Source organism: Cibotium barometz, chromosome 1, assembly GCF_041138505.1.
Source record: "Cibotium barometz isolate CiBa-2024 chromosome 1, ASM4113850v1, whole genome shotgun sequence".
In the NCBI taxonomy this organism is placed as follows: Eukaryota; Viridiplantae; Streptophyta; class Polypodiopsida; order Cyatheales; family Cibotiaceae; genus Cibotium; species Cibotium barometz.
In genome coordinates this window covers 34878545-34906168 of record NC_141046.1, presented here as the reverse complement: position 1 = coordinate 34906168, position 27624 = coordinate 34878545, and the positions used below count along the sequence as shown (strand labels likewise).

Here is a 27624-nt window from a genome sequence, read left to right as displayed (position 1 = left end):
TGACCACATTTCCTTGGCAGTCTTTAAAGTCTGAATGGCAGGGGAAATTTCCTTGGTGAGAGATTCTGCAATCGCCGACATCGCCTTCGCATTGTGGGCATCCCAATCCACAAGAGATTTGAGAAACTCCTCCTCCTGAAGACGTGTGAACCGATTGCTATCCCTTCGGGGACGTTCCTCCGAGCCATCAACAATGTTCCATAAGCCTTTTCTGCTAAACCACAGCCTCATGATCAAATTCCAATGCGCATAGTTGTCGCCATTCAGTTTGTCGTCCTTGCTCGAACACGGGAGTCCCATCTCGAAAACTCCGTCCACCTCTTCTCAGTCGACCCGGTCTGCCTGCTCCAAAGTTTGCCAAGCACAGAGAGCAGTAGCGTTTTAAGAAACGCTGGGCAGGGCGTGCTCCGATCACAATCGAGCCAAGAGGCAGTTGTCCAGCTCAGCGCTGGGTATGGTAATGTCCCCGAAAACGTAACATCTGCAGTCCCCGCCAAGAAAAAAAACACTCCTTGCTGCCCAGAATATCCCACCACCAGCCGACCACCATCCAGCCGCTTCAACCGGTCGCCAACACCTTCGCCTCAACCGGCCGCCAACACCTTCGCTATTGTGCTCTGCCACGCTGAAACGCTGCAGCAGCCACCTTCTCCAACTCCTCCGTGTGCCCAAGAATCAACGAGCACTCAGCTCTGATACCATGTCAGAATCGATCCAGCGGAAGTTTGAATACACGTAGAGAGAGAAGTTGACGCAGAGAGAGAGAGAGAGAAAAGTTGACGAACAACGCTTGACCTTGATTAGCAATGAATAGATGATTAGATACAATAGTGGGCATGGGTATATATACCCTCAAAATGGAAATGGCCGACTTAGTTAGTTACGACTTAATTTCCACATGAGATACTCACTTTAACAGATACATGGAGGGCTTTTTACCACACGGCTCCCGAGTAGCTATTGGTCAGCTTAGAGTCTCATCACATCGATTGGAGATCGAGACTGGCAGAGCAGCACGGATCCCCCGAGAGGAGAGGGTATGCAGATTGTGCAGAGAGGAGGTGGAGAGTGAGGAGCATTATGTATGCAGATACAGAGCATCTACACCCATCAGAGAGAGATATCCCATTTTATTCAGAGAGCCACATTCCCTACGCCAGATCTTTGAGGCAGCAGACCAGCGCATACTGGGGAGATTCATTCTAGACATACAGCGTCACACAGAGACACCATTACAGGCTCAGACAGCTCTAGAGGGGGGACCAACAGACACAGATTACTACATTTTTTCAGAGATCCACCCCACTCCCAGCCCCTACACAGCAGGGAATTACTCTCCGGAGAGCAGAGACACTCAGAGCCCACAGGAGACAGAGGACACCTGGCTTTCGGACACCATGCCTATACCAGAGAGAGATGACAGAGATCAGAGCTCAGTTTCACAGAGAGGGTGCGGAGCGACTGGCTCGCTTCAGAGCAGACCCAAGCATGTTCTTCAGGGAGCTGTGGACACCCCCTTCATTGATGTATACCATTCTATACCCCCAGTATGGTACAGGATGGAGCTAGCTAGGTTGCATATCATGATTGTATACTCCATGCATATAGCTTTGCATTCTCCAAGTAGTAGAGCTCCATCACCTCCCCCACTCATTGTACTTATTGCACACCCAGATTCAGCTTTTTAGTTCAGTACTTTTTCATTTTGTTTGTGATGACAGAGGATACCCCTTACAGGTACACTGATTTGTCTCATAGGCCGAGTTCGGTCTTTTGGAAGACGTTAATAAAATCTTTCTTTCTTTCTTTCTTTCTATCTTCTTCTTGCGTTTGCATCACATATTCCAGGAAGGTGTTTAGGACTGAAAGAAGACTCCCAAAGATTCCGCATGTGACAGTCAGTGGTGGACGACAAGCTGTGTGACAGCCGCTTTGGAGTAATAGAGTTATGGCATAGTTATAGCGCTAGCTCATGTAGTCAAGTTAATACAAAGGACCAACCATTGTATATTTTAGTAGGAGAGTACTTTCCCTTATAGTATGTACTCTTATCTCTTTATGTTAATGGTTGTAGAGAAGAGAAGAAGTTAGAAGAAAATTCAACCATCCATCTCTCTCTAGTGCCTTGCTCTCTCTTATGTGTGTATTTGCTTACAAGGAACCCAAGCTCTCCCTCTCCTCACATTCTCTTTATGGTATCAGAGCTCCGATTCGTGTGAGAGCTACGCAAGCAAGCAAGAGGTAAGAACAAGGCAAGCAAGGAAGCGGTACACAAGTAAGGATACTTTCATCTCTTTCTCTCATTGATTTTGGAGCAACACCTTCGGTAGTTGTGAGAGCTACATGCAGACAAGGAAGTCATTGTCTCAAATTGAGGCATCCTATTGGGTGAAGAAAGAAGACCATATTGTGTGTACTTAACATAGTTAACTACGTTTTTGCGCATTTCAAACTCTCACAAACACTTCTTTAATCCCACTCTTCAGCCTCACACTTCCTCTTGCTATGTCCTCTACCTGGTGATTCGGGCTCCGTTTTGGCTCTACAAGTTTTTTGCACACACATTGTGAAGTGTTGATTTTGACTCTATATGCCCAATTTCTAGTTCAGTGCAAAGTTACAACAGAAATTTAGTTGCAACAGAAATTTAGTTGCAAAACAGTCTATGCAAAGAATCTAAGTGTTATAGGTGTTGATAGTTGTATGTGCATGTTACTGGTTCACATACAGTGGCATTATAATAGGTTTACATTACCGCTGTAGAAGGTTATAGATTTATTGCAAGTCCAGAAGCTTTTTTGCAACCACTGTTTGGTAAGCTGTTGCAAGTAAAGATGTCTGACAGTTTATCACAGATTGTGATAGACAAGAATAATGTCACGATTGTGACTTAATCTCTCTTAATTATCCTTAATTACTCTTAATCATTGAAAGGACACCAGTAAAGGGTGACACCCTATCACATGGGTCATCACCAAAGGACACGTCTCCTCGAACAAACACATCTATTGATTAAAGGACACATCTCTACACCTAAAGGACATAACTATTCATTCAAGAGTCACACCCTTTTGGTCAAGGATGTGCCTCTTCATTTGTACCTCTCCAGGCCCTATTTAACAAGGCCTTGTGTCTCAATGCAACAACACACAGCTTTCCACTGTAAGCATCTTACTTTTCAATGTTAAGCCTTTTTAATCATGTCTTAAATCACTAATAGACCGAGAAGTCCTCACAGTGGTTATCAAAGCAAACAAGCTCCAACCTGTAGGATGCCCATATCCAAAAAAACCTAACCCTAACCCTAACCCTAAAAATTTCAAAAACCCTAGATCAGTAATTAAACCCTAAAATCAGCCATAGCAGGGTTTGTATTAAAGAGAGGGAGAGAATGCCCCATTCCATTTTGCCCAATTTTACTGATTTTACCCAATTTTAGTTTTTTCCCAAATTTTCTACAACACAAGAAAAAGAAAACAATGGCTAGCTGTGAGCCCCACCGGGTATTCTGGCTTTGCCCAACAAGTGTCGGATCCCCTCTGTACCCCCATGCGCCAACCCTTGGGCTCTTCTAGGCTGAAACAACGCCGCTTGCAGGAGTCGCCACCCTTCTCAATAACGACACATCGTTTGAGGTGTTTTAAGTAAAAAATATATATATATATTACAAGTTTTTAACCAAAAGCCTTTAAAGGCCAAGCCTTGCAAGTAAAGGCTTTTCAAACCTTTCACGCCACATCGACAACCCACGCCCAGGCCCGACCAGCAATCTTTCCACAACAAAAAAAACAGGGGAAACGGACCCAACGGCAAATAACCAACGATATCTTTTCGTGTGTCTCCAGGCGGCTTCTCCTCATTATTACAATTGTGACCTGATTCCTGCAACACATCAATTCAGTCGTAATGTCTACATCACAGGTGTGATCTTTTTATAAAAACTATTCATCACAATTTTTTCAATACGAAAATGTGGTATTTCCATGTTCATGAAACCCAACGTTTCATTCTTCTCCGAGCACAACATTCTTCAAAAGCAAACATTACCTTGTACGGGCTGAAGATAACCACTCACATTTACTGGGCACACCTCACCACCTTCCAGTGAAGCCCCTTTTACTACAATGGCTTATGGCGGACTGGAGTTACGAAGTTCAGTTACATTTAGAACTCTCCCCCTCGAGCACTTTCTTCGACGACACCTCCAGTCCCGTACCTGATGTTGGAGGTGGCAATTCTCGTAGCTACTCTCGGGTTATCGCATGACTGGAAGTTGTGGTGGATTATCCCATATGCAAGAGCATGGCAAGTCAAAGAACCATACATAGGGTGTGGTGGCACCTTGTCATAGATATCTCCTCCGGCCGGTGGGAGCAACGGTTGGGAGATGGGAGCCTAGCCACCAACGTTGCTCAGTGCCCTGGGGTCGTGTGCGTGCTACTGCTACATGACTTTGACATGGTATCAAAGCTCGGCTTGTGGGAGATGGGAGCCCATCCACCGACGTTGCTCAATGCCCTAGAGTGGTGTGTGTGCTATTGCTACGTGACTTTGACACCTGACCCCCCACCTCGCATCTTTCGAGTTCAGGTAGCTACACCTACCTCAGAGCCTCGCCAATACACGTGTGGATCTTCACGGTGACAACTTCCGAGGAATACCTGCACCATTATACCTTTCTTTTGCAGCAATACCCATACGTGGATCTCTCCATTCCGATGTGCCGAATCCTCTTCCACGAGCTTGGTCTGTTTGTTTGCTAGCATGTTCTTTTCCATGAATGGGTTTGTCACTAGTTGAGGAATTACCTCTCCCAGCTAAGCATGCGATTGTTTGTGGTCTTTTAGAGACCGAGAATGTTGAAATCATCCATCGCAATGTGGAGTCGCCATGTTCGTGCTTGTTTATGTCTAGATTATGGTCATCAACGCCTATGCACTTTCTTACATTGACTATTGTCCCACTGAGTTCACCGCTATTCAGTTAGCCAGTCATTGGGGCATAGTTGATCGCATTGAATTTAAAACCATTCATTTTTCCCATGGGTCGAGTTATTATCATCATCAATTCTTACATAGCATTTCCCATTCCATGTGGTTTGACAATTTTCGTCCGTATTTTCCTTTATTGAGTGGCATGCCTGTGTTCTTTGATCCGGATACCAAGCAAGAACTGGATGATCTAGAAACTCTGTGGAATGAGCAAGGGTATGATTGCTAAAAGCAGTGCACCGCATGACCGACTGTGAGCAACGTTACGCTACTCGCCAGGAGCAATTTCATCTTACCGACCAGGCTAGCGAAAATCCTTTGGATGATGCCAGTGTACAATTCGAATCACAAGGATGCATGGGAGGAGAACTCTACTCACAAGGGATCTAACAGTGATTCCGGAAGTCCAGATGGGCGAAACTTGTTAGTTTTTGGTCTCCTTCTCGCGGGTCTTGGCACCACTAGTCCACCTTCGGTTCCGTTGGGCCTTGGTGCTGCAACATTGCCACCTGTCGGAATGGCTCATCGGGTTTCTTTGAAGTTTGAAGTAACCAAAGTTCAATGGCAAGAAAAAGAAGGATCCAGATACCCACGTCGCCAACTTTGAGAATATCTAGCACGCCAATGGTATGCCACCCATGCCACCCATTGTTCCCACAGTTACCAAGTGGAATGCCTTCAGCGGCACTTTTGATGGTGAGGCAACCAACTGGCATGCCCAATATGGCCCCAATCATTCTCTTACCTTTGAGGACCTACGGGATGCTTTCCTTCACCATTTTTGGAAAGATAAGACCTCGTCCCAGGTGCTTAATAAGCTTCGTCGGTTGGCACAGAAGCGTTTTCCACTCGAGGATTATGCAACACGTTTCCGCACTCTTCGGAGTCGGGTGGATCTTGCGGATCGGCCAACGGAAGGCTTGATGGGGGGAATGGTTTGTTCGTGGATTACGCAAGAAGCTGAAAATAGTTGTCGCTTCGGTAGATCTCACTGTTGGGGGCTTTGATGCACTAGTGGAAGCTGCCCGGCGTGCTGAGCGCAGCTTAACAAGTCGCACTTCTAAGAAAGAAAAGCATAAGCACGATTTGGATTCCTCAGATGATGACCAAGAAGAGAAGGACACTTTGGATGCAAACTTGGATTCGGATTCGGATTCAGACTAAAAGCACCAGAACTGGAGCAGAGCCAGAAGCCGGATAAGAAAGTTGATGAACGACTGTTGACAGTATTGGGGAAATTCCTCGGAGGAGGTGCGGGAGGGATTGGGTCCGGATTTCGTCCTAGTGTCTGGTGTGCCAAGTGCTCCGTCATACCAAGGAGAAGTGTAAGTGGACCCCGTATTTTGCGATCTCCGAGACCAACACACAGCACAAAAGCTTGCCTATACAACAGTCGTGTTTATCGTCCTCAACAAGCCGCAAGTCCAGTGCAACCTAGCGTTTCCGTACAACAACTGGCACCCATCAATCTCATAAACGCTGGTGCACGACCACATCGTCCTTATGGACGCAGAAGATCCAAAGGAGCACCTGGTGGCAATTTTCACTGTTATTACTGTAAAGCCCTTGGTCACCGGAAGTCTAAATGTCCAGTCTAGAAGTGCCATCAAGGGAAATTACAATAAAATCAGACGGAGGGGTCTACTTCTCAGGCTTCGACAATTAATATGTCCAAATTAAGCCTCTTCCAGTGGAAGACAGTCCACCAATGGCTGTACTGGCAGTGACACGTTCACAAGAGCCGGTGATGAAAGAGAAGCCTGATTCACCAAGGGCAAAAGACAAACTCATGGATTGGGCGGAACAAAAGCGTGTTCGGGACCAGGTTGCCAAGTTAGTGCAAGAAGCACAAGGGGCGGTCCAAAACGATCAGAACGTTCCTTCCCAGATTCAGGTGGTTAAGCGTCGTCCGTCGGCAAGTATGGCTTTACAGACAGCAAAGCACAGTAAGGCAAGTACACTTGTCGTTCCAGCTTCTGGAAAGCCAGACGAAGGCCAAAGTAAGAGGTAGTTGCGGATGGTGCGGGAAGAATCCGACATCTGAGAGGAAATCACAAAAGACAAAGGAGGCCGAAAAGTGTCAGTTCGCACAGGATGCGTGAAAGAAGTCTAGTTGGATGATACTCCGCCGAAAAGGCTAGAAGTTATGCAAAAGCCGCAAGATACAAGAAGCTTCAGTCAGATGGGGGAGCAGCCGGTGAAGATAAGTCCATCAAAGCATAATGATACTATCCGAGAGTCTGAAAAGCAGAAACAATCCGGATGTGGAAAGACAGCAACTTTTGAGTATGATCTCTCGAAAGATCTGAAGAATATGAAGCTCGACATGACGCTGGATCAGTTGCTGTGTCTGGTACCCAATTACCGTACACAATTAATCCGGAAGCTTGTGGGTGAAGACTACCTTGCTGAGGTTTCAATCGCAGTGGTCAGCACCTAGGAAGAAAAAGAGGATCAGTCAGCCTTTAAAGTCCAACTAGCTGCGGATTGGGATGAGGCGGTTCCAGAAGTAACCGTTCAGATACAGGGGAAGACCATCGAAGGTGTGGTTCTTGATGGCGGATCTGGAGTGAAAATTATCACGGATAAAACCCGTCGAGAACGAGGCATCCTGGAACGAGAATTGGAACCGGCTCCGTTTCTCATCCGAATGGCAGATCAACGAAGAGTAAAGCCACTTGGGTTAATCCGAAACTCCGAAATCCATGTGTTTCCCAATAGCTTTCATTGTGTTAAAAATGGAAGGAGTTGCCGGATCTTACCCATGCTGTTGCGAAGGCCATGGCTGAAACAAGCAAAGATTAAACACAACTGGGCAACCGATCAGATTACAATCCGGAACTAGAAGAAGAAAGTCCGTGTACAAGTGGCATCTCGCGATATGTTACAAAAATCTGTTCGCCTAGTTTGTGCTGAAGGATTGAATTGGCTGGGAGGAATTGATGCGGATGAGGAGAAAGAAATTCTTAAGCAAAATCCGGATTTAGTATCACTCTTTGAAGTGAACATGGATAAAATTGTTTCCCATTATAGTCCGACTTGTTGACATTATCATCTCCAGATTCGGCATATATGTGCATATTTCATGCTGTATCTTGCCAGATTTATGAGGCCATGCATTCATCTTATTTTAGATATTTTTTTGCTATTTTTGTCTATTTTTTAGACATTATTTTAGTATTTTTTGCATAGTCGACCAGCCCACCGTTTTTATGCTGGCCGACCAGCTCTTGTCCAACCTATATATAGGTGGCTTGGGTTTGCATCATTAGCACTTCATTATTCAGCCATTGCTGTTGGTTGTATGCACCTACGGGCAGCCCTCGTGCTCTACTTCAGCAGATAACAAGTTTTCTACTTCAGTTCTTTTGCACGTGTGTTTCTTTGCAAGATCTATTTGCTGTTTTTCTGATTTACAGCCATTCTTTAATGGTATCAGAGCCCAATGTTGCAAAGGGACATGCGTTTTCTACATCTACTGCTGTAGGCAAAGATCCACCGCATCTACATACTCTGAGGAGCTGCGTTTTCTGCTGTGGAGCTGCGTTTTCCATTGAGGAGCTGCGTCTTCTGTTGAGGAGCTGCGTTTTCCACACTGGTGCTGCGTTTTCAGCCTGAGATCTGCGTTTTCAGATCTCAGCCCCATATTTTGGTGCTACAAAAGGGTTTTAACCCAGGGGAGTCATTTCTTACCTCTCCTTTTGGTTTCCCACCCTCCCATCCCTTTCTTCTCCTTCCTTTCTCTTGGCTACACTCAGCTTTCGAGGAGGAGTTTGCTGATTTTCTGATCAGCTTTGTTGAAGAGGAGGATTCTGCTGCGTTATCGGAGGATATGGCTTCTGGTCATAGTCATTCTCCTCTCTCGGGGATTCTCTGTTCTTCTCCCCGATCCCAAGCCCCAACTTCACAGGCTTCTTCTTCCCAACTTCCTGTTTTTCTACCTTATTCCTAGATTCCTGCTTCTTCTCCTTCCATATTCCCCACCACCACCACTTCTCTTGTTTCTCCCCTCCCATAAACCCTCATCCCAACCCCTTCCCATGTGCCATCCTATTCACCCCCTCAAGTGAGTGATTCCATGAAGCTCACTGCTACCAACTACCATACTTGGTCGTTTTATACGCAATTGCTTCTTGAAGGAGCAGGTGTGTGGTCCTCTGTCACCACTCCTCACTTGGTGGATCCCGCGTTACGTGGAGTTCTGGATGCACGGGCCCGTCTCATCATCATACATTGTATGACACCATCTATCCAGGCACAATTCATATCTTCCCGGAGTGATGCCACTCAGATTGGAATGAGATTCACAGGAGGTTCGGGAGAGTATCTTCCCTGAAGATTGCTAAGTTGGAGGTGGATCTTGAGAAGATTACCATCAGTGACTCAGATAATATCATTGATAAGATTGGGGAATTCACAAGGATCAAGAGGCAGCTTGAGGAGTATGGGAGCTTGATCAACAACCCGATCCATAAACTACTTGGTAAGCTGCCATCATCCTTTGACTCTTTCAAAGATCACATCTACTTCCGTGAGCCTCTACCCTCTTTTGAGGAAGTTGTGACTTACTTACATGACAAATGTTTATTGAGAGGCAAAGGGAAGACAGATTCTACCTTTGTTGCCCAAAGTAAGGGCAAGTTCAAAGGAGGCAGCAACAACAAAAGCGAGAAGGGCAAAAGCAAGGATTCTAAGGAATCCAAAGGTTCCAAAGAGGAGGAGTGTGCTTATTGTGGCAGGCCTGGCCATACGGAGGCTCGGTGTTTTGCAAAGCGTAATGATTCCAAAGCCGCCAAAGCCAAGTACAAAGCCAAGGACACCTCCAAAGATGCTGATAAAGATTCCAAGGACAAAGGCAAGGACAAGGTTCCAGAGGAGGGCAATGCCAAAGTGGCATACACGGCAGTTACAGATTCTCCCGTTTCTTCACAGGATTCCTTCCTTGTGGTCACAGAGATCACTTCTGATACAGAGGTGAGTGCCACACATGAAGAAATTGAGTGGATTGGTGATAGCGGCGCTTCGGCACATACGACCAAACATTCTCACATTATGGAGGATTACAAGCCACTTTCTTCTTCAATACGCATTGGAGATGACTCCTCCTTACCTGTCCATGGAGTTGTTAACATTTCTTTTGGTTCCTCTGCTTCTTTATATGATGTTTTACATGTGCCACGTATTTCGAAGAATTTGTTTTCAATAAACATGGCTGCTCAGAAGGGACTTGGCATTTATTTCGATGATGAGTGATTGAGGTGATTGATCGGAGGACTCTTACGGTTGTGGCTTCTGGTGTTCATGATGAAGGCCTCTACAAGATCATCAACTTCTCTTCTCAGATTTCTTCCTCGGAATCTCATCTTCATCAGTTTTTCTCTCCCTCCCATGCCTTAGTTTTTGTTGCAGATAGTTTCTGTTACAAGTCCCCAGTGTCCCAAAGCACCCTCTTGGATGATGCAGGTGTACCGAAAGAAGTTCAAGCTCTCATTGCGGCCGTATAAAATCATGAGAGGGACATGAAGCATAACCGTCAGGTCACAGCAAATGAGCTGAAAGACATGAATCTGAGAGATGCGGAGGAAAGATGATGGTCCGAGTCAGCAGTAAGCTTGATGAAGAGTTTAAACAGAATCTTCAGCAGTTATTAAAATCATGTGGATGTATTTGCTTGGAGTTACAAGGATATGAAGGGAGTTGATCCTCAGTTTTATCAGCATCATATCAATCTTAAGGAGAATGCCGTTCCAATCAAGCAACAGCGGTACAGAATGAATTCTAATTATGCGAAGTAGGTTAAGGAGGAAATTGATAAACTTTTGAAAGTGGGGTTCATTTATCCAATGGATAAGGTGACCTAGCTATCTTCGATAGTGATTGTACCGAAGAAGAATGGAAAGCTCCGTGTCTGTGTGGATTATCGGAAGCTCAATGCTGCAATTCAGACAGATCCTTTTCCGCTTCCATTCACAGATTCAGTGTTAGATGCTGTGGCAGGGTATGAAATGTATTCTTTCTTGGACGGCTTCAGTGGATATAACTAAGTCTTGATGGCTCTGGATGATCGAGAGAAGACAACTTTTGTTACAAAATGGGGAGCATTTGCTTCCAATGTGATGACATTTGGTCTTAAGAATGCTCCAGCAACATTTCAACGCATGGTTCAGAAGATTTTCTATGATTACTGAGTCACATTCATGAGAGTATTCTTAGATGATTTCAGTGTCTTCAGCAAAATGGTGGAGCGTCTTCTGTTTCTGGCACCCTTTCTGGACACGCGCCATACTACCTGCTTAAGTCTCAATCCGGCTAAATGCACCTTTGCAGTAACAAGTGGAATCCTTTTAGGGCACGTAGTGTCAGCAACCGGAATTCCGGTGGATTCTTCCTCACAGAACGGCCGCCCGGAGGAGAAGGGTCTCTTCTCCTTTTGCACAGTCAACTCCCACCCTTAAATGAGGCGAGTTTGTATTTAGCCCTTTGTGGTTGTATCTAGCCCTTCATGGTTGTTTTTTCATTAACTAATATTCTTTTCCCGAGAAAAAAAAAGCAGTCCGGAATGCCCATAATGCGGAATACAGCTTTTGGTCCCAATCTGTTCGGTTCTCATTGACCACTTTCTTCACAAGTCTATGTAAAATTTTATTGGAGGATTCGGCTTGACCATTGGCTTGTGAATAATACACTGTAGAGTTCTTATGAATGGTCATATGTTGTTGAGTTAATCTCTTAATCACTTCATTCAAAAAATGTCCACCGTGATCACTGACTAATTCAATTGGACAACCAAATCTAGTCATGATCATTTCATAAAGAAACTTTGCTATTGAACTGGCTTTATTATCTTTTAATGCCTTGGCTTTCACCCATTTGGTACAATAATATGTGGCTACTAGAATATATTTATTGTTGGTTTGCTGAGCTGGAGGCTTAAATGGTCTGACAAAATCCAGATCCTTTCTGAAAAGGTTCCATCGGGAGCAGTGGATTATGTGGCATTTGATCCACTGCACTCGGCTGGCCAAGCCGCTGACAAACATCACACTCCCGAGCAAATTTTCATAATCTAGCTTGAAATATTTTTCGGCGTGTTACATGGCCGCTACTCACACCTTGATGAACTTCCATCAATACGGCTTGCTGCTCGTGTGAATGTACAAACCAACAAATTATTTGATCAATGCCCATTTTGTACAATTGGCCTATAATCACCAGAAAGGTTTTACTGTGGAGAGCTAAACGCTTCCGATGATCTCTGGTCATGTCTGATGGAAAATTTCCTTATGTCAAGAACATGAGCATTTCGTCATACCAATCTGTAATTATAGTAATCCGGAACAAATCCACATTCGGTAATTGATCCGATACACCTTCTGGGGCTTCTCCAGTGTCAACCCGAGACAGAAAAATGAGCCACTACGTGTTGATTTTCAGGTGTATGACGAACGGTGAATGAGCGACTGCCAACATCAATTGTAAATACTGAAAAGCTTGCTGATAGGCATCCGACCATTCATACGGAACATCCTTCTTCGTGAGAAGATACATTGGATAAGCCACATCTGCCAAATACCGTAAGAATTTGTTATGCTATTTGATTTGACCCAGAAATCTTCCTGATTCCTTGATTCTCATACAAAGGGGGGGGGGGGGGAACAACCCCAAAGGTGGTCTGTAATGCCAAGTGGGGTCACCTCCTCTATCTGTGAGAAATGGGCGAGGCCTCCAAAGCCTCAAGAAGGCTTCCCGCCGCTTCTGCATGCGGTCCGAACCTCCCTGTAGCTTCCCCCACTGACCACGGAGAGTGTGAATGATATCGAGCCCTCTTCCTCCCTGATTTTAACCTCTGTCCAGCCTCTATTCAAGCTGTAAGTCCGCCGTCCAGCCTCTATTCAAGCTGTAAGTCCGCCAGCCAGCAGTGGAGAACATGCAAAAGGAGTCGGCCTGCTTCTCCCATGCATCCAGTGAACTTCAGTTGCGATGGATGGCTGTAGAAACTTGCCAACAGGCTGAAAACCAGCCGACCAGCCCTCATGCACCCTAAAAAGCATGCGCCCCCCTCCAATCTGGAGCTTTTTCAATAATAGAGGCTTCCCCGCTGAAAATAGCCCACACGTGTGCTTTTCTGGTCTAGAAAGGAGACGCCTACATGAAGGAGGTCCAAATAATGTCCACATTGCCCAGTTTTTGGCCGCCACGTGTATTAAATAAGTCCTCCTCAATGTGTACTCACTTATAAGTTGTCCGGTCACTTATAAGTGAGTGTGAACTTGCACCAATAATTATTAACATGTGAACTCATAAAGCTGTAAATTGAGTTTTTGGGAATACTTACCACCTGCAAAACACATGTAGACCACCTGTCAGTCCCAAACAGGTGTGCACATTCACGTCCACAGGGTGCCCAAGCGTCCCCAGCCCCATGGACAACACAGGCAGAAACCTCGAGCATTGTCCAGGCAAACAAGACAAGTCATCCAAAGATAAAATCAAAGTCATGCGCACACATGAGTGCAATTATATTGGAAGAAACACCCATCTGCTTAGTTGTATCCGATAAAATGTCCAGGGCTCATGACCCTTCCGGATCCTTCCAGAACATAAATACAAAAGATCTCCAAGATAGCTAGTCCCAAAGACTTTCATCATGTCAGGCTCCATGGCCATACATGTACATCATGTCAGGCCCCACAAGCCACACATGTACTATCATGTTATGCTACACCAGCCATACATGTACTGTCATGTCAGGCTCCATATGCCACACAGACACACCATGTCAGGCTACACCAGCCATACATGTATGTCATGTCAAGCTCCATAGGCCACACATGAACAGTAGAAAAATAGAAGTTGTAAGGAATTTTGTAACACTGTCTTTTGCTGTTCACGAGAAGGCAAAACTATTGCAAGACGAGGAATGCGAGAATGGTCACGTCCAGAGTCCCGCCCACGATCAGATGCACGTGGTTGAAAGAACCACCAACGCTCAAAATGATTAAAAGATGGCCTGTCTTGTTGGCAAGGTTGCTGGAATGACTACTGCTGAGAATTGGATCGAGATTGAGAACCATCAAAAGGTTTAGAACCATCACGAATTAATTTATTACCATTGTCGAAATTAAAAGAGACTGGGCGATCTTTTGACAAAACGATCCCCGTGATGTGCTGGTATATCAGCTATGCGTTCAGCATAGCGAATAGCAGCTGCGACGTCAACTGGGTCATGTTTGTGAAGATCCATGCACAACATGGAGGTAAGTCCCTCCACAAAAGCATGTAGCTTGACAATGTTAAAATCTCTACTACCAAGCTGGTAAACTGCAAGATATAAGACGCCAATGATCTCGTTTAGGTCCAAGGACTCCAAGTACAAGCGAAGCTTGTACAACCATTGGTCAAGGATTCGCTTATTGCGTTACCCAAAAAGAGATTTTGGAGGTTTACTGTCCAATTTCTTAGTTTTTAACGCTTGTAATAAGGAATAAATAACTTTTAGATCATCGGCTTCTACCTCTGGGGATACCACGTCGGTGTTTGAAACTAGTACGTCAATTGAAGCCATCGAACTTGCAAGTTGAGAATATCAGGACTGCATCTGTGACGTGAGTCTCCAAAGTCTTCTGGAATTGACTTTGCATGGCCGCCATCTGGTCCTGCATCTCCTGCTGCCATCGGATGAGAACGGGTTTGTCCTCAATGATTGGTACATCCACCATGATAGGAGATGGAACTGGATTGCGTTGCTACAGCTCCTGTTGGCGTAGTTGTGCCCTAGTGAGAACCATCGCCTAGAGAGCGAGTCGATACCATGGAGGAAGGTCGTTGCAAGGTTGTCAAGGAATAGACCACCCAATGTAGGGGGGGGTGGGGGGTTAACAGGTATCGTGATCGGACAAAGACTCTTGGATACTAGTGTAGGTGTCCGAGGAGAATAATCAAGTGAGGCAGCGCATACCGTAAAAACAAGGAAGGTGATGGGTAGAGATCAAGCTCGTGGAAGAGGATTTAGCACACCAGAATGGAGAGGCGCACATATGGGTATTGTTGCTGCAGAAGAAAGGTATAATGGTGTAGGTATTCCTCGCGAAGATCCGCACGTCGTATTGGTGAGACTCTAAGGGGGTAGGTGTAGCTACCTGTACTCGAAAGATGCGAGGTGGGGGGGGTCAAGTACGGGAGAAGGCACTCGAGGTGTCGCCGAAGAAGGTGCCCAAGGGAGTCCTAAATGTAAGTGAACTACTTGTAACTCCATTCGGCCATGTAATATGCGAAAGCTTCGTGGTCAAATCGGTAACTTCAATGGTCAGAATTCAGCAATCTTTCACAACGAATATAAAGCACAAAACTGAAGTAGATGAGCAGAAAAAGAGAGAGAGAGAGAGAGAGAGAGAGAGAGAGAGAGAGAGAGAGGAGAAGAGGACACAGTATTGGGTCCCAAATACCCTCTATAGGGTCCCTCACCACGAATGGTGTATTTGCTTTCTTATCAAAAAAATAAAGACTGAATCTTGACCTTCTTGACTGAGATAAATCTCTATCCTTGACCTTCAATTTTCACCCTTGTGTTAGCTTCTCCTTGGCTATCCGAGCCCCTTCCAGCCCATGCCATGGCTGGTGGGCACTAGGCCCTCTTGGCCCCATGCCACACTAAGAGTACAAATCTAAGCCCTGGGGTAGCCCTATGGACTGACCCCATGCAAACCTACATGCCTACAGAGGTCTGGCATCCAGAGAACATCTGACATCATTCCAGAGGGAGACTCGCAGAACGAACTGGTATTGCCTCATGTGCAAGACAATGCACACCTGACCTTGGACGCATAGAGTGGAACCTGGTTAACTCGTCCCGAACTGGGCTCACATGGAACCAATTTTCCACTCGAGGTCCTGCACCTTGTTCAAATATGTCCACGTGGCATCCAAGTGCGGGATGCACATGACATTCCCTTCTGCTTAACTTGACAGAAGCTGCATAGCCTCCAAATAGTCCGTCAATAAAGCCGGATAGTCATCGAAGAACTCTTTCTCAAGCCATACCGCTTCGTGGGTTCCTCGGTCTTGAAACTTCGTGAGAAACTATCTTTGTCTTTGGCCGGAGCCATGCTTGAAGCGGTGCAAAAGGATCTATTCTGGAGCCATCACTTCAGCTTCGTAAACTATATCTGGTTCCGCTTCGTCTTTCACTTCTGAAGGGATTGGACCTGCATACGGTTTTAGCCAACTGACATGGAATACATCATGCATAGTCCAACTCGGAGGTAGCTTCAATTTCATTGAAACCTCGTTAATCTTTCTTTGGATGGAAAAAGGTCCGAAGCTCCTGAATGATAGCTTTGGGTATCACTTGCCCACCGGTTTCAGCCTTTGCTTTATTATTCGAAGATAAACCCAATCTCCTTCCGAGAACTTCATATCCCTTTGGTCTTTGTTGGCCTATCGTGTGTAGGCCTCATGTGCTTTAGCCAACCTATCTTTCACTAACTCCAAAATCTCCTGGTAAGACTCCATCATTCTGTTCGCTTCAAGTACTTAAGACGAGGTTCTGGTCAATAGCGACTGGAATGATCTTCCAAACGCTGCTTCACATGGAGTCCTGCCAATAGCTGAAGAAAAGGAATCATTCAAAACAACTTGAACTAAAGACAAATACGATTCCAAAACAGCTTGAACTAAAGGCAAATACGATTCCCACTTACCTTGCTGATCGTGGACATAACACTTCAGCACATCAAAGGCCAACTGATTGTAGATTTCTATCTGGCCATCAGTCTCAGTGGTCACATTGGCCTTACAAAGGGATAAGCATAACAAATTTGCTAAATCTATCAACAATAGTCAAGCACCGAGTATTACGCTTACCCGGACTGGGAGGCAAACTCGTGACAAAATCCATGGATATACCTTGGAAAGGTCCTTCGGGATCGGTAAAGGTTGTAACAACCTATCTTCTTCCCACGAGGAGCTTTCACTCTCTGACAAATTGAAAAATGTCACACTGTTGCACATGTGCAAACACATCTCGTCTCATTCTTGGCCAATAATACTTCCTTTCTAACTTCTCCAGAGTCGAATTCATGCCCATGGGCATCATGGAAAAGAGGTGCCCTAAACGACTTCATAACATAAAGTCGGTCTTTGTAAAAAAGCATCGCATATCAAAAAGTGGCATGATCATATGGCATCCAATGCCTGTTCCCACTATGTACCGAATTCCTTGGAATCCGCGTACGTGTGCTTCATGTCACCTAGTCCCGTACCAGCAAGCTCGAGTCTAGTGGTCTGAATCAAAGTCACTTGTCCCTTCCTGCTCAAAGCATCGGCCACCGGGTTAGCCTTTCCCGGAAGATACTCGATCATACCACCAAATTGCTAGAAGATCTGGCTCCAGCGGTACTCTCGGTCACTCAACTGTGCACTTGACATTGTCTGAATCCAGCGTAATGCCAAATGGTCAATGCGAACCTCAAATTCACGGCCATAAAGGAAATGTTTCCAATGTTTCAAGGCCTAAATGACTGCTAGGAGTTTTCGATTGTAGACCGAGTAATTATTTTCGGGAAGCAGTAACTTACGAGACATGTAAAGCTATTGGATGGCCATTCTATTGTAAAACACCTCCAATTGTGATGTTACTAGTATCAGTGATAAAGCATGTTAGTCACTTCCGCTCAGTTAAATCCAGTTCTCAAGATCTTGCACCTGGCCGACCTGCTGGGTAGGGCTTTTAGCCCTGTCGGGTGCTTGTCCAAAAGCCCTAGGATTGGCCGACAGCCCTTCCAGCCCATGCTATGGCTGGTGGACACAACCTGGGTCCTCCTGGCCCCTTGGGGGTGGTTCTACATCATCCCCATGCCCACACTAAGAGTGCAAATCTTAGCCCTGGGGTAGCCCTCTGGGCTGTCCCCATGCAAACCTACATGCCTACAGAGGTCTGGCATCCAGTTGCAAACCAGATACACATAACATTTGACATCATTCGAAAGGGAGACTCGCAACACGGATTGGTACTGCCTCATGTGCAGGACAATGCACACCTGACCTTGGACGCTCCTGGCTGGGCTCACATGGGACCAATTTTCCACTCCATGTCCTACACCTTCCTGTTCAAATATGTCCACGTGGCATCCAAGTGCGGGATGCACAACGTGACAGGCCACCATAAGCCACTGCAGTAAAAGAGGCTTCACTAGAAGATAGTGAGGTGTGTCCAATAAATGTGAGTGGGTGTCTTCAATCCATACAAGGTAATGTTTGCTCCCAAAGAATGCTGTGCCCGTAGAAGAATGAAATGCCGGGTTTCTTCAACATGAATATACCACATTTTTCATATTGAAAAAATTAAGATTAATTGTTTTTATGAAAAGATCACACCTGTGGTGCAGTACTTCCAACTGAATTCGTGTAGCAGGAATCAGACCAGAGTTGTAACAAAGAGAATCCACCTAGAGACACATATCGCTGGTCGTTTGCTGTTGTATCAATTTTTCCTTTTTTTGTTGTGGAAAGATCTTTGGTCGGACCTCGGCGTGGACTGCCGACGTGGCTTAAAAGATTTGAAATAGCTAAGCCTTATAAGTAAAGGCTTTTCAAACCTTTCAAGCCATGTCAGCAGTCCACACCCAAGCCCAACCAGCGATCTTTCCACAACCCAAAAAAAAAAAAAGAAAGAAAAACGAACCCAGCGGCAAACGGCCAACGATATCTTTTCGTGTGTCTCGAGGCGGATTCTCCTTGTTACAACTCCAGTCCAATTCCTGAAACACACCAATTCAGCCGGAATTTTTACACCATGGGTGTTATCTTCTCATAAAAACAATTAATCATAATTTTTTCAATACGAAAAAATGTGGTATTTCCATATTCAAGAAACCCCGTGTTTCATTCTTCTTCAGACACACATTCTTCGGGAGCAAACATTACCTTGTACGGGCTGAAAACACCCACTCATATGTACTAGACACACCTCACCATCTTCCAATGAAGCTCCTTTTACTGTAGTGGCTTGGAGTTACGAGTTCAGTAACATTCAAGACCCTCCCCCTCCGACACCTTCTCTAGTGACACCTCCAATGCCTTCTCCCATACCTAACCCCCACCTCACACCTTTCGAGTACATGTAGTGACACCTACCTCAGAGCCTCGCCAGCACGACGTGTGGATCTCCACGGTAACAACTTCCGAGAAATACCTACTTCCGAGCAACAGTATCCATATATAGGCCTCTCCATTCTAGTGTGCCAAATCCTCTTCCATGAGCTAGGTCTCTACCTAGAGTGATCACCTTCCTTGTTTACGGTCCGCCCTCCCTCACCCAATTATTCTTCTCGGACACCTACACCAGTATCCAAGAGTCCTAGCCTGATCACAGTACCTACTAACTACCCTCCCCCCGATACACCAGGTGGTCTATTCTTGCTCCCCCTTGACAACCTCACCCCGTGGTATCGACTCGCTCGACACCAAGGCCTCTTGGTTAGGAATGTATGGACAAAATCCTTGACCCTTATGATCGGACGTGATCCAATGTTCTCGGATCTATGGTTGGGTTGTGAGCCTAAGCCTGCCAATATTAATCATATGTTCTTGGATCTATGGTTGGGTGGTGAGACTCAGCCTGCCAATATTAATCATGTGTTTATGTTGTGTTCAGGGATCTTGGAGAGGGTTTGGACGCAACAAACCCTTGACAGCAAGGCAGCCCTGGTGCATTGACCGAGAATAGGGGAGCGCTCTCCTCTCGAAGGACCTGGCTGTGGGTGGAAGAGTAGAGGGCCAAGACCCATGAATCCGAGAAGCCCAAAACCCATCCGCCGCATGGTGCCTTCCAAAAACCAAATCAACTCTTATCAGAGGCCTTCTCGAAGTCAAAGATGGCCAACCCTGCTAAACGACAAAAGCACTATGCAGAAAAATCTAGACGGGTTCCCTTAAATACATATTAGGTGCCCTCTCTTTCTGCACTCCCGTCAAGCAGGAGGAAGCACTCGCCAAAGCAGTCTTGGTAGTGTAGCATATCTACAAACAGAAGACTTGCAATTGTGTACTACAAACAAGGTTGTATTGGAGTGCACCTCATTGGAAGAGTTGACGACCGCATCGACGTGAAGGTTCCAAGGGTCACCCCGCCACAGATAGAGCTTGGAGTTGAGGTGGTGGTCTATGGGGAACTTGGCAGGCGAGGATGGGTGTGTAGGTGAGATGAGCGGGTCGGCGAAGGGCCCCACCCCCGTTTCTCCTGCACGTGTGAGAATGTGCTGCGGCGTAGGATACACCTCCACATCGCTCCACGCAGGCACCTGATCGAGCGTCACCATGCTGTTGCTCCTCCTCGTCGTCGTCGTTGTTGACTCCATCGTTTAACCTTTCTTCTGATGTGTTTCCAACTATATATTTTTTTATTTTTTTAAGAGTATTTATAATATTAAACTTCACAGCATATGAGTCCTTTTTACATCATCACAAAAAGAGGGAATAAGGCCCTCAACCTACTCGAGATCATATTTGTTGCAATTCAGTAATTTGCACAGCAACTCCCATCGTTCATCCTCCCAAACAAATGAGGATTGGCTTCCCATGGTTCATCCTCCCAAACAAATGAGGATTGGCTTCAAGATACATGGTACCCAAGTTGCATACAAGCTATATCATGGGTTCAATAGTGAATCCCTTGGGGGGGAGTCTCTCTAACACATATTTACCTATCCGCACTTTTACCAATGGTCTAGTCCCTATTGGGTTCTCCACAAAAGTGTATATAGGATGCTTTTCCTTGAGGTACATCTCTTGGTTTTAGGTCCAAATTTAGGAAGTTTAATCTTCATATTATCTGCTGGAGCCACCTACAATCATCCAAGTGTTAGGGGAGCCTAGTATGCACCAATATCATCAGCCCTGCACATCAAATGATCCCATTCTGAATGGATTGAATGGCTTGAAGAATATTAATGTCATTCATTTGGTTAACATAATATACAGATCTACACACATTTATGCATTATCTCAATAGCATCCAAACCCCTCTTTGAAATACTAAAGTGTTCCTAAAAGTCCAAATTTCCCATAAGCATACATATCTAATGATGTTAAATAACCAATTAGCTAATTCCTCTTCCTCAACCCCCCTTCCCAACACCATAATCCCAAAACCCATCTCCCCAGCTTGAACCAAAAACTTTTAATAGCAAGGCAAGCCCAGAAAATATGTTTCCCATCCTCCAGCAAATCCACACCTTGGGCAGCATCCTAAAGTAAAGTTTCTTTGCAATAGTTTGGAGCCAATTGGAAGGGCTAGTAGGCAAACTCTCCATAAGAAAACATGAAACTTGAGAGGCAAGTTAGATTCCCAAAGAAGCTTCCATGTCTTCCTCCGAGTGCCAGCCTTTGAGTTTACCTTCCAGGCTTTGTTGCAGTAATCAATGTTTATATCTGATTTCCTTACCTCTGTGTACAGGACTTTAGCTGAGCCCTTATTCATTTTAACTCCATTAAACCACTTCTTTCCAATCTTTAGCCCAACAAGAGTCATCAAATGTTGTTGATACCTCAACCTTTTGAATTTCCCCTTGTATCTGGCTGACCAAGTAGTTTCTCTCTGGTCTATAATCCAAACTCCTCAGCTATCTAATCAAGTTCCTTCCATCCTGCAAGGGCCCAATCCCAACAGTCTGCCAATCTTCCTAGACCCCTATTATTCAACTTCTTTGCCAAGTTTACATTGAGCAAGGCCAACGCAGGGTTGAAGTTATGGGACCACCACAGCCCCAGATTGAAGAAGGAGTTGCCAGTGACTCTAGTGCAGCCATCGCATTGTATCAAGACCAAAGCTTCCTTCCACTAACCACATAAGAAGCTACAAAAAGGGGAGTTAGTAATCTTTAGAGGAGCCAAAGAGAATAGTTTGTTTTTCCAACTAATGCATGTCCACTCACCCTTCTGAAGAACCAGGGAGCCAAAGAGAATAGTTTGTTTTTCCAACTAATGCATGTCCACTCACCCGTCTGAAGAACCAGGGAGTCTTCCACCACCACCTCTTTAATCATCCTTGCCCATATTTCTTCCTGAGATAGGAATTCAGGGAGGAATAGGGCAGTCCTAATAGAAGCATGAGTGGGCAAATGCAGTATCCCCAATCCCCCATCTCTTTTAGGTAGACTGGTCTTATCTCAAGCAAGCCATACTGTAACTCTTTTACCATTGGCACTATTTCTCCACAAAAAATCTCTGATTGGGCTAATGACCCTTCTCCATTGAGCTTTACTAAAATTAATACTGGGGCCAGGAACATAATGTAAACATTTAACACTGTGTTATAAATAACCAACCTGTCATGAAATGGAACCCTTACACCCTCCCAGTTTTTAAGTTTCAAAAGGAATCTTTTTATGGCCCAGTTAGACAGCTGTTTATTAGTGACTTCAACCCCTAGGGGTACACCCAAGTGTCTAAATATCTGGCCCCTCCTAACCACCTTACATCCCCATTTGTCCAAATCAAAATCATTCTCCTCTGTAAGGCTAATCAATTTAGTTTTTTGTATGTTACATTTGGAGCCAGAAGCATCAGCAAACTCCTGAATAATGGTCAGTGCCTATCTCATGTTGTCTCCATTAGCTCTTAAGAATAAGAGGGAATCATCTACAAAGCATTGAATTATGAGTTGCTCCACATTCCTCAGCTTCAGGCCAACCACCTTCCCTTTCTCATCACTAGCCTCTTCAAGGGCCTCAATCAAAGGACGGGAAGCTATGGCAAAAAGCAAAGGGGCTAGAGAGCAACCTTGTCTGACTGATCTATTGATTTCAAATCCCCCTACAACCCTGCCATTTAGGAGAAGGCTAGAGAATCCCCCCAGGGAGAGTGAAGATACAAGAGGCCATCCTGAAGCCAAATCCCATTTTCTCCATGACTCTTGCTACTACAAAGGAATAGTGAATCATATCATACGCCTTTTCAAGATCTAATTGAAGCATAATGCATTTCTGTTTGGTTTTGGTGACTAGAGCTCTCCCCACCATGGCAGCTAGAATATTGTCATAAATTGATCTACCCTTGATAAAACCATGTTGTTTCCTGGATACCACCTTCTAGAGGAGAGGAGTAATCCTTAGAGCAATGACTTTTGCCAGGATCTTATAGATAACTGAGAGGAGAGCGATAGGCCTCTAGTGATTAAACTTGTTGCAAGCTATTTGTTTGGGTATAAGTTTGATCAGCCCTTTCTTCAGAAGATCCAGATCTAAAAGATTCTCTGCACAGATTCCAAACTATGTCCTTTAGAGAAGGCGAGAAAGAGATGAAACATTCAACTGAGACCATCCCATCCAGGGGATTTTTCTTTGCCCAGCTTGGAAAGAGCCAACCAGCACTCATCCATTTTTGAATCTCTCTCGAGCCAATTGGCTTCATCAAAGTCTTTGCTTAACTAAATTAAGCATTTTCTAATCCTGGAGTCATCTTCTTTAAGGTTCAGTATAGCCCCTAAGTAGTCCACCCATTTGCTGGCATAAGATCAATAACCTTAATTTATATGCCATTCTCATCTTTGATGCAACCAGTTATCTCTCTGTTATTTATATCATTGGCTACTTTGAATAGGTTTCTATCAGGGTTTTTTTTAAAAGATAAGGCATGCTTTTTGAGGACACTAATAGAAAATGCAGCCAATTTGTCATCCTCTTCTTTAAGATTCAATTGGCATGCCGTGTATTGGCTGATCTCTTCATCAGTGAGTTTTCCCAATTGCCTTTTTCTTTGTAATATATCTAACAGGTTACTCCACCTTTTCCTTTTCTCTTTCCTATCCTGGGCTCTTAATTTTCCTACCCTCCTAATGACCCCCTGCATTTCATTAGCAAAAGATATCCAGGTCCCTTCACCCAAACCTCTTCTCCTTAGCTTGTTAATAGCCTCTTTTGTGTATTTTATGAATAGCTCATCTTTCAACAAAGAATTGTTTACTCTCAGTTTCCTTGGATGGTATTGCTTCAATTTCTCCTCCCCCTTGTCCTTGACATGCCACTTCCATTTCAAGGGCATATGGTCTGACAAGGCAGAAGAGGTGTCAATTATAACCTCTAAGATATGAGGGATCCAGGCAACTTGGTGACTGAAGAACACCCTGTCAAGTCTAGAAGAAGAACCAAAATATTGCACACTAAAGTATGTATGGCCTGGGTCTACTTCCCACTCCCCCAGACTCCAAGCATCCACAAGTCTCAACTTCCCCCTAGGCTCTCCCCATTTCTTTTTTTCTTGTCCCATCAAGGTGGTGCTCCCTCCACATCTGCAACAGAGTTTTCCACCATGCTGAAATCCCCCATTAAAATCTAGGGGTACTACATATTGAGTCTACTAAGCCAATCCCATAACCCTACCCTCTCTTTGTAGTTGTGGGCTCCATATATATTCACCACCCATATCCTTTCACCCTCCACCGGACATTCTACTACCAGGGCCCTACCGCTAGGATGGTTAGCTATAAGGCAAGGATTCAAGGATTCCTTTATGATGGTCATAACCCCACTGTACCCTTTATCTATTACACCATAGAAAACTGACCAGTCCTTAAACTTCTCTTTCCTACTCACTTTCTTCCCAAACAGATTGTGTTCTTGAATTGCTAGAATGGAAGGTTTCCACTCCTTGACTAAGCTCCAGAAGGTTACATTTTTCCTTTTATCTTTAATACCCTTTACATTCCAAGTGCCCCCCTTAATCTCCATTTTCCTATTCATTGAAGAGTTGTTTTTTCAGGGACCATCTCAACCTCTTGACTTCCTCCCAAGAGCAGGGTTCTGATTTTGGTTCCAAGCTATTTCCACCTGCTAGTTAAATCTTTCCATGGAGGAAGTCTCACTATCCATTCCCCCCAAAGGGCTGAAATGATTAGAATACATTATGGGGCTAAGGTCACTTGAGTTATTCACAGGAGCTTTCTCCTTCACATGGGATTCAGCTTGAAATTTCCTAGCCTCATTCTTGGTAGTTATGAGATTTCTTTTTCCCTTGGGCTTCTCTATGACTTTAGTCCAGCCTCCCTCTGTATGTTCACTTCCTTGAGGTTTCAAAATCCCTTTGCCTTTAACTTTCTTGCCCTTCTTATCACTAACAGCTGGGTTCTCTGAGACCTTCTCCTCCCCTGATCCTACAGTGTCATCTTTTTTTTCTTCACTCTCTCTTCCTTGAGAATGATTAGTACAAAATCTAGCTATGTGACCCAGATCCCCACATTTAAAGCAAGCCCCTTGGAAATGGACCAAATTTCAGGGCTAACTCTATCTTACCCAGTTCTCCAAGATCTACCTCCATGGGGATTTTAAATCTGGTATTCTAGGAAATGCAGACATTGTTTGCATGGTGACTAGCATCATCTACCTTAGGAATGAAGAGAGGTGGGCCCAAAGATTTTGCCAAATCACCAAGTGCGAGCTGAAGCCAGGGAGGAAGGCCAACTAGTTTTACTCACACAGGGTATGCATTTTTTAGACTTCTGTTAATATCAAATAGTGGGTCAAGGGGGCTGTATGAATAAGCTTGGGGCCCATGAATAGAGGAGCATTGGAGAAAAGGTTAGAGTCTACTTGCCCCTTGGAAAAGAGCACATTAAAAAAAACCTTTTCCTAGATAAAAGGTCTGCTGCACCACCTTTTCCCTCAAAATGTCTTCTTGGAGCCATTTGCTTAGCTCGACTTTCGAAGGAAGTCTACTAGAGCAAAAAAGAATCATGTCTGAGGACCACGTTGAATTGAAGCCTGCTTGCCACCCAGTCAGGGTGTGGTCTCTTCTTCTCCTGTAGCTCTTCTTCTTCATCGCAAATGTGTTTCATCGCATCAAGATGGTATCCCAAACTCCCGAGCTGAGCATTCCTTCATCCCCGACCTCCTTGGCCATCCAAGAAGAGCACATCCTTGTTTGCAGATTGACTGCATGCGCGAGGTACGTCACCCACGCAAGCCAATAATTCCACTCGAGTGACCCGGGTCACGTAGTAAGGTTTGTTCATGTAATGATCTCCCGTCACACTCACTCCTCTCAAGCTTCAGCCAGTTTTACATTTTCTTCTTCTTCTTCTTCTTCTTCTTCTTCTCTCTCTCTCTCTCTCTCTCTCTCTTTATATATATATATATATATATATATATATATATATATATATATATATATATATATATATATATATATATATATATATGTGTCTCTCTAGGTTTAGTTTCTTTGTGTAACAAAGATGACAAAACTTTTCTTAATGATTTAGTAGTTTAGGATTTTGCAAATGATATCATTCTCATAGTCTTTTGTATACTCCTTGTCACTTGTATAATCAACGTCCTTCTTATCATAGTAACGTCTCCTAAGCTTCAACTTTCTAGTAGTGAGATAATTCAACATAGCAGTACCACTTGAATTAGCATAAAAGTAATAATTAGTAAGACCTGTAAACTCATACTAAACTTAATTTTGGCAGCTCTCACCATTCCTACGTCTCCACTAGCGATGCATCCTGTCTCGAAATCTACTCATCCTCATTCCATGTTTGTTGTGTGTGTGTGTGTGTGTGTGTGTGTGGGTGAGAGAGAGAGAGAGAGAGAGAGAGAGAGAGAGAGAGAGAGAGAGAGAGATTAAATGGCTCCATCGGACTTGCTTGTAAGAAGAGAGTGAGAAATTTATGGATCTTTGGGGATATTTATTTAGGTTCTCCTTCTGTAAGAAGGACACTCATTGTTCTTTGCTCAAATTTGAGAGTGGTGGTCCTTGTCCTCCAGTTTTGATGCTGTAGTTATGCTTGCCCATACCTCCCTACTTCTTCTCACTCTTCTAAATGAGAGAGAGGTTATTTAATCTCTCTCTCTAGAGAGAGAGAGATTATATATATTTAGAGAGAAAGAGAAACAGTATGGGAATCGCTAATCTTGCCCATACCTCCCTACTTCTTCTCACTCTTCTAAATGAGAGAGAGATTATATATATTTAGAGAGAGAAAGAGAAACAGTATGGGAATCTCTAATCTTTTTGATGCATGACATGTAGATATATATATATATATATATATATATATATATATACATACATACATACATACATACATACATACATACATACATACATACATACATACATACATATATATATATATATATATATATATATATATATATATATATATATATATATATACATACATACATATATATATACATACATACATATATATATATACATATGTATTGTTTCTCTTTCTCTCTCAATATCTATATATATATATATATGTATGTATGTATGTATGTATGTATGTATATTAAGAGAGATTTTTCATTCCCTCATTTCACAAGAAATCACCAAACTCATCCCCCACCATTTGATCTCAGTCATTTTATTTGCATACCGTTTTTCTTCTCGACCAAGGCTTTGAATCTCTAAAAGTAAGCAAACACCTCACTTTTCTCCTTCATAAAATAAACCCACACTTTCTTAGTGTGATCATTAATGAATATAACATAATTCTTGTAACCTGCAATTGTTGTAGTCTTGGTTAGTCCCCATACATCCGAATTTATAATATCCAATGGCCTTGCACTAATTTGCTTTTCATGTGGGAAAGCATGCATTCTGCACATACTTTGTGCATACCATCAAC

The 27624-nt window shown here is 44.2% G+C and overlaps 1 protein-coding gene across 7 annotated transcripts in view; it reads right to left on the bottom strand.

Moving 5' to 3' along the window:
* Nucleotides 1-20368, bottom strand: part of LOC147641920 (uncharacterized) — an 83439-nt gene extending 63071 nt beyond the window's left edge. For 6 of the 7 annotated variants that reach the window (XR_015266393.1, XR_015266391.1, XM_086801105.1 and 3 more), the window contains exon 1: nucleotides 20066-20368. Coding sequence is in view for 5 of the 7 variants with exons in the window: in XM_086801105.1 (XP_086657231.1) it covers nucleotides 20066-20347 (282 nt within the window). In the remaining 2 variants the exon portion in view is untranslated. Of the gene's footprint in view, nucleotides 1-3500; nucleotides 3567-20065 lie in introns of those variants that run through there. The other variant, XM_086801127.1, reaches the window with a different exon arrangement.
* Nucleotides 20369-27624: the final 7256 nt, after the last annotated feature.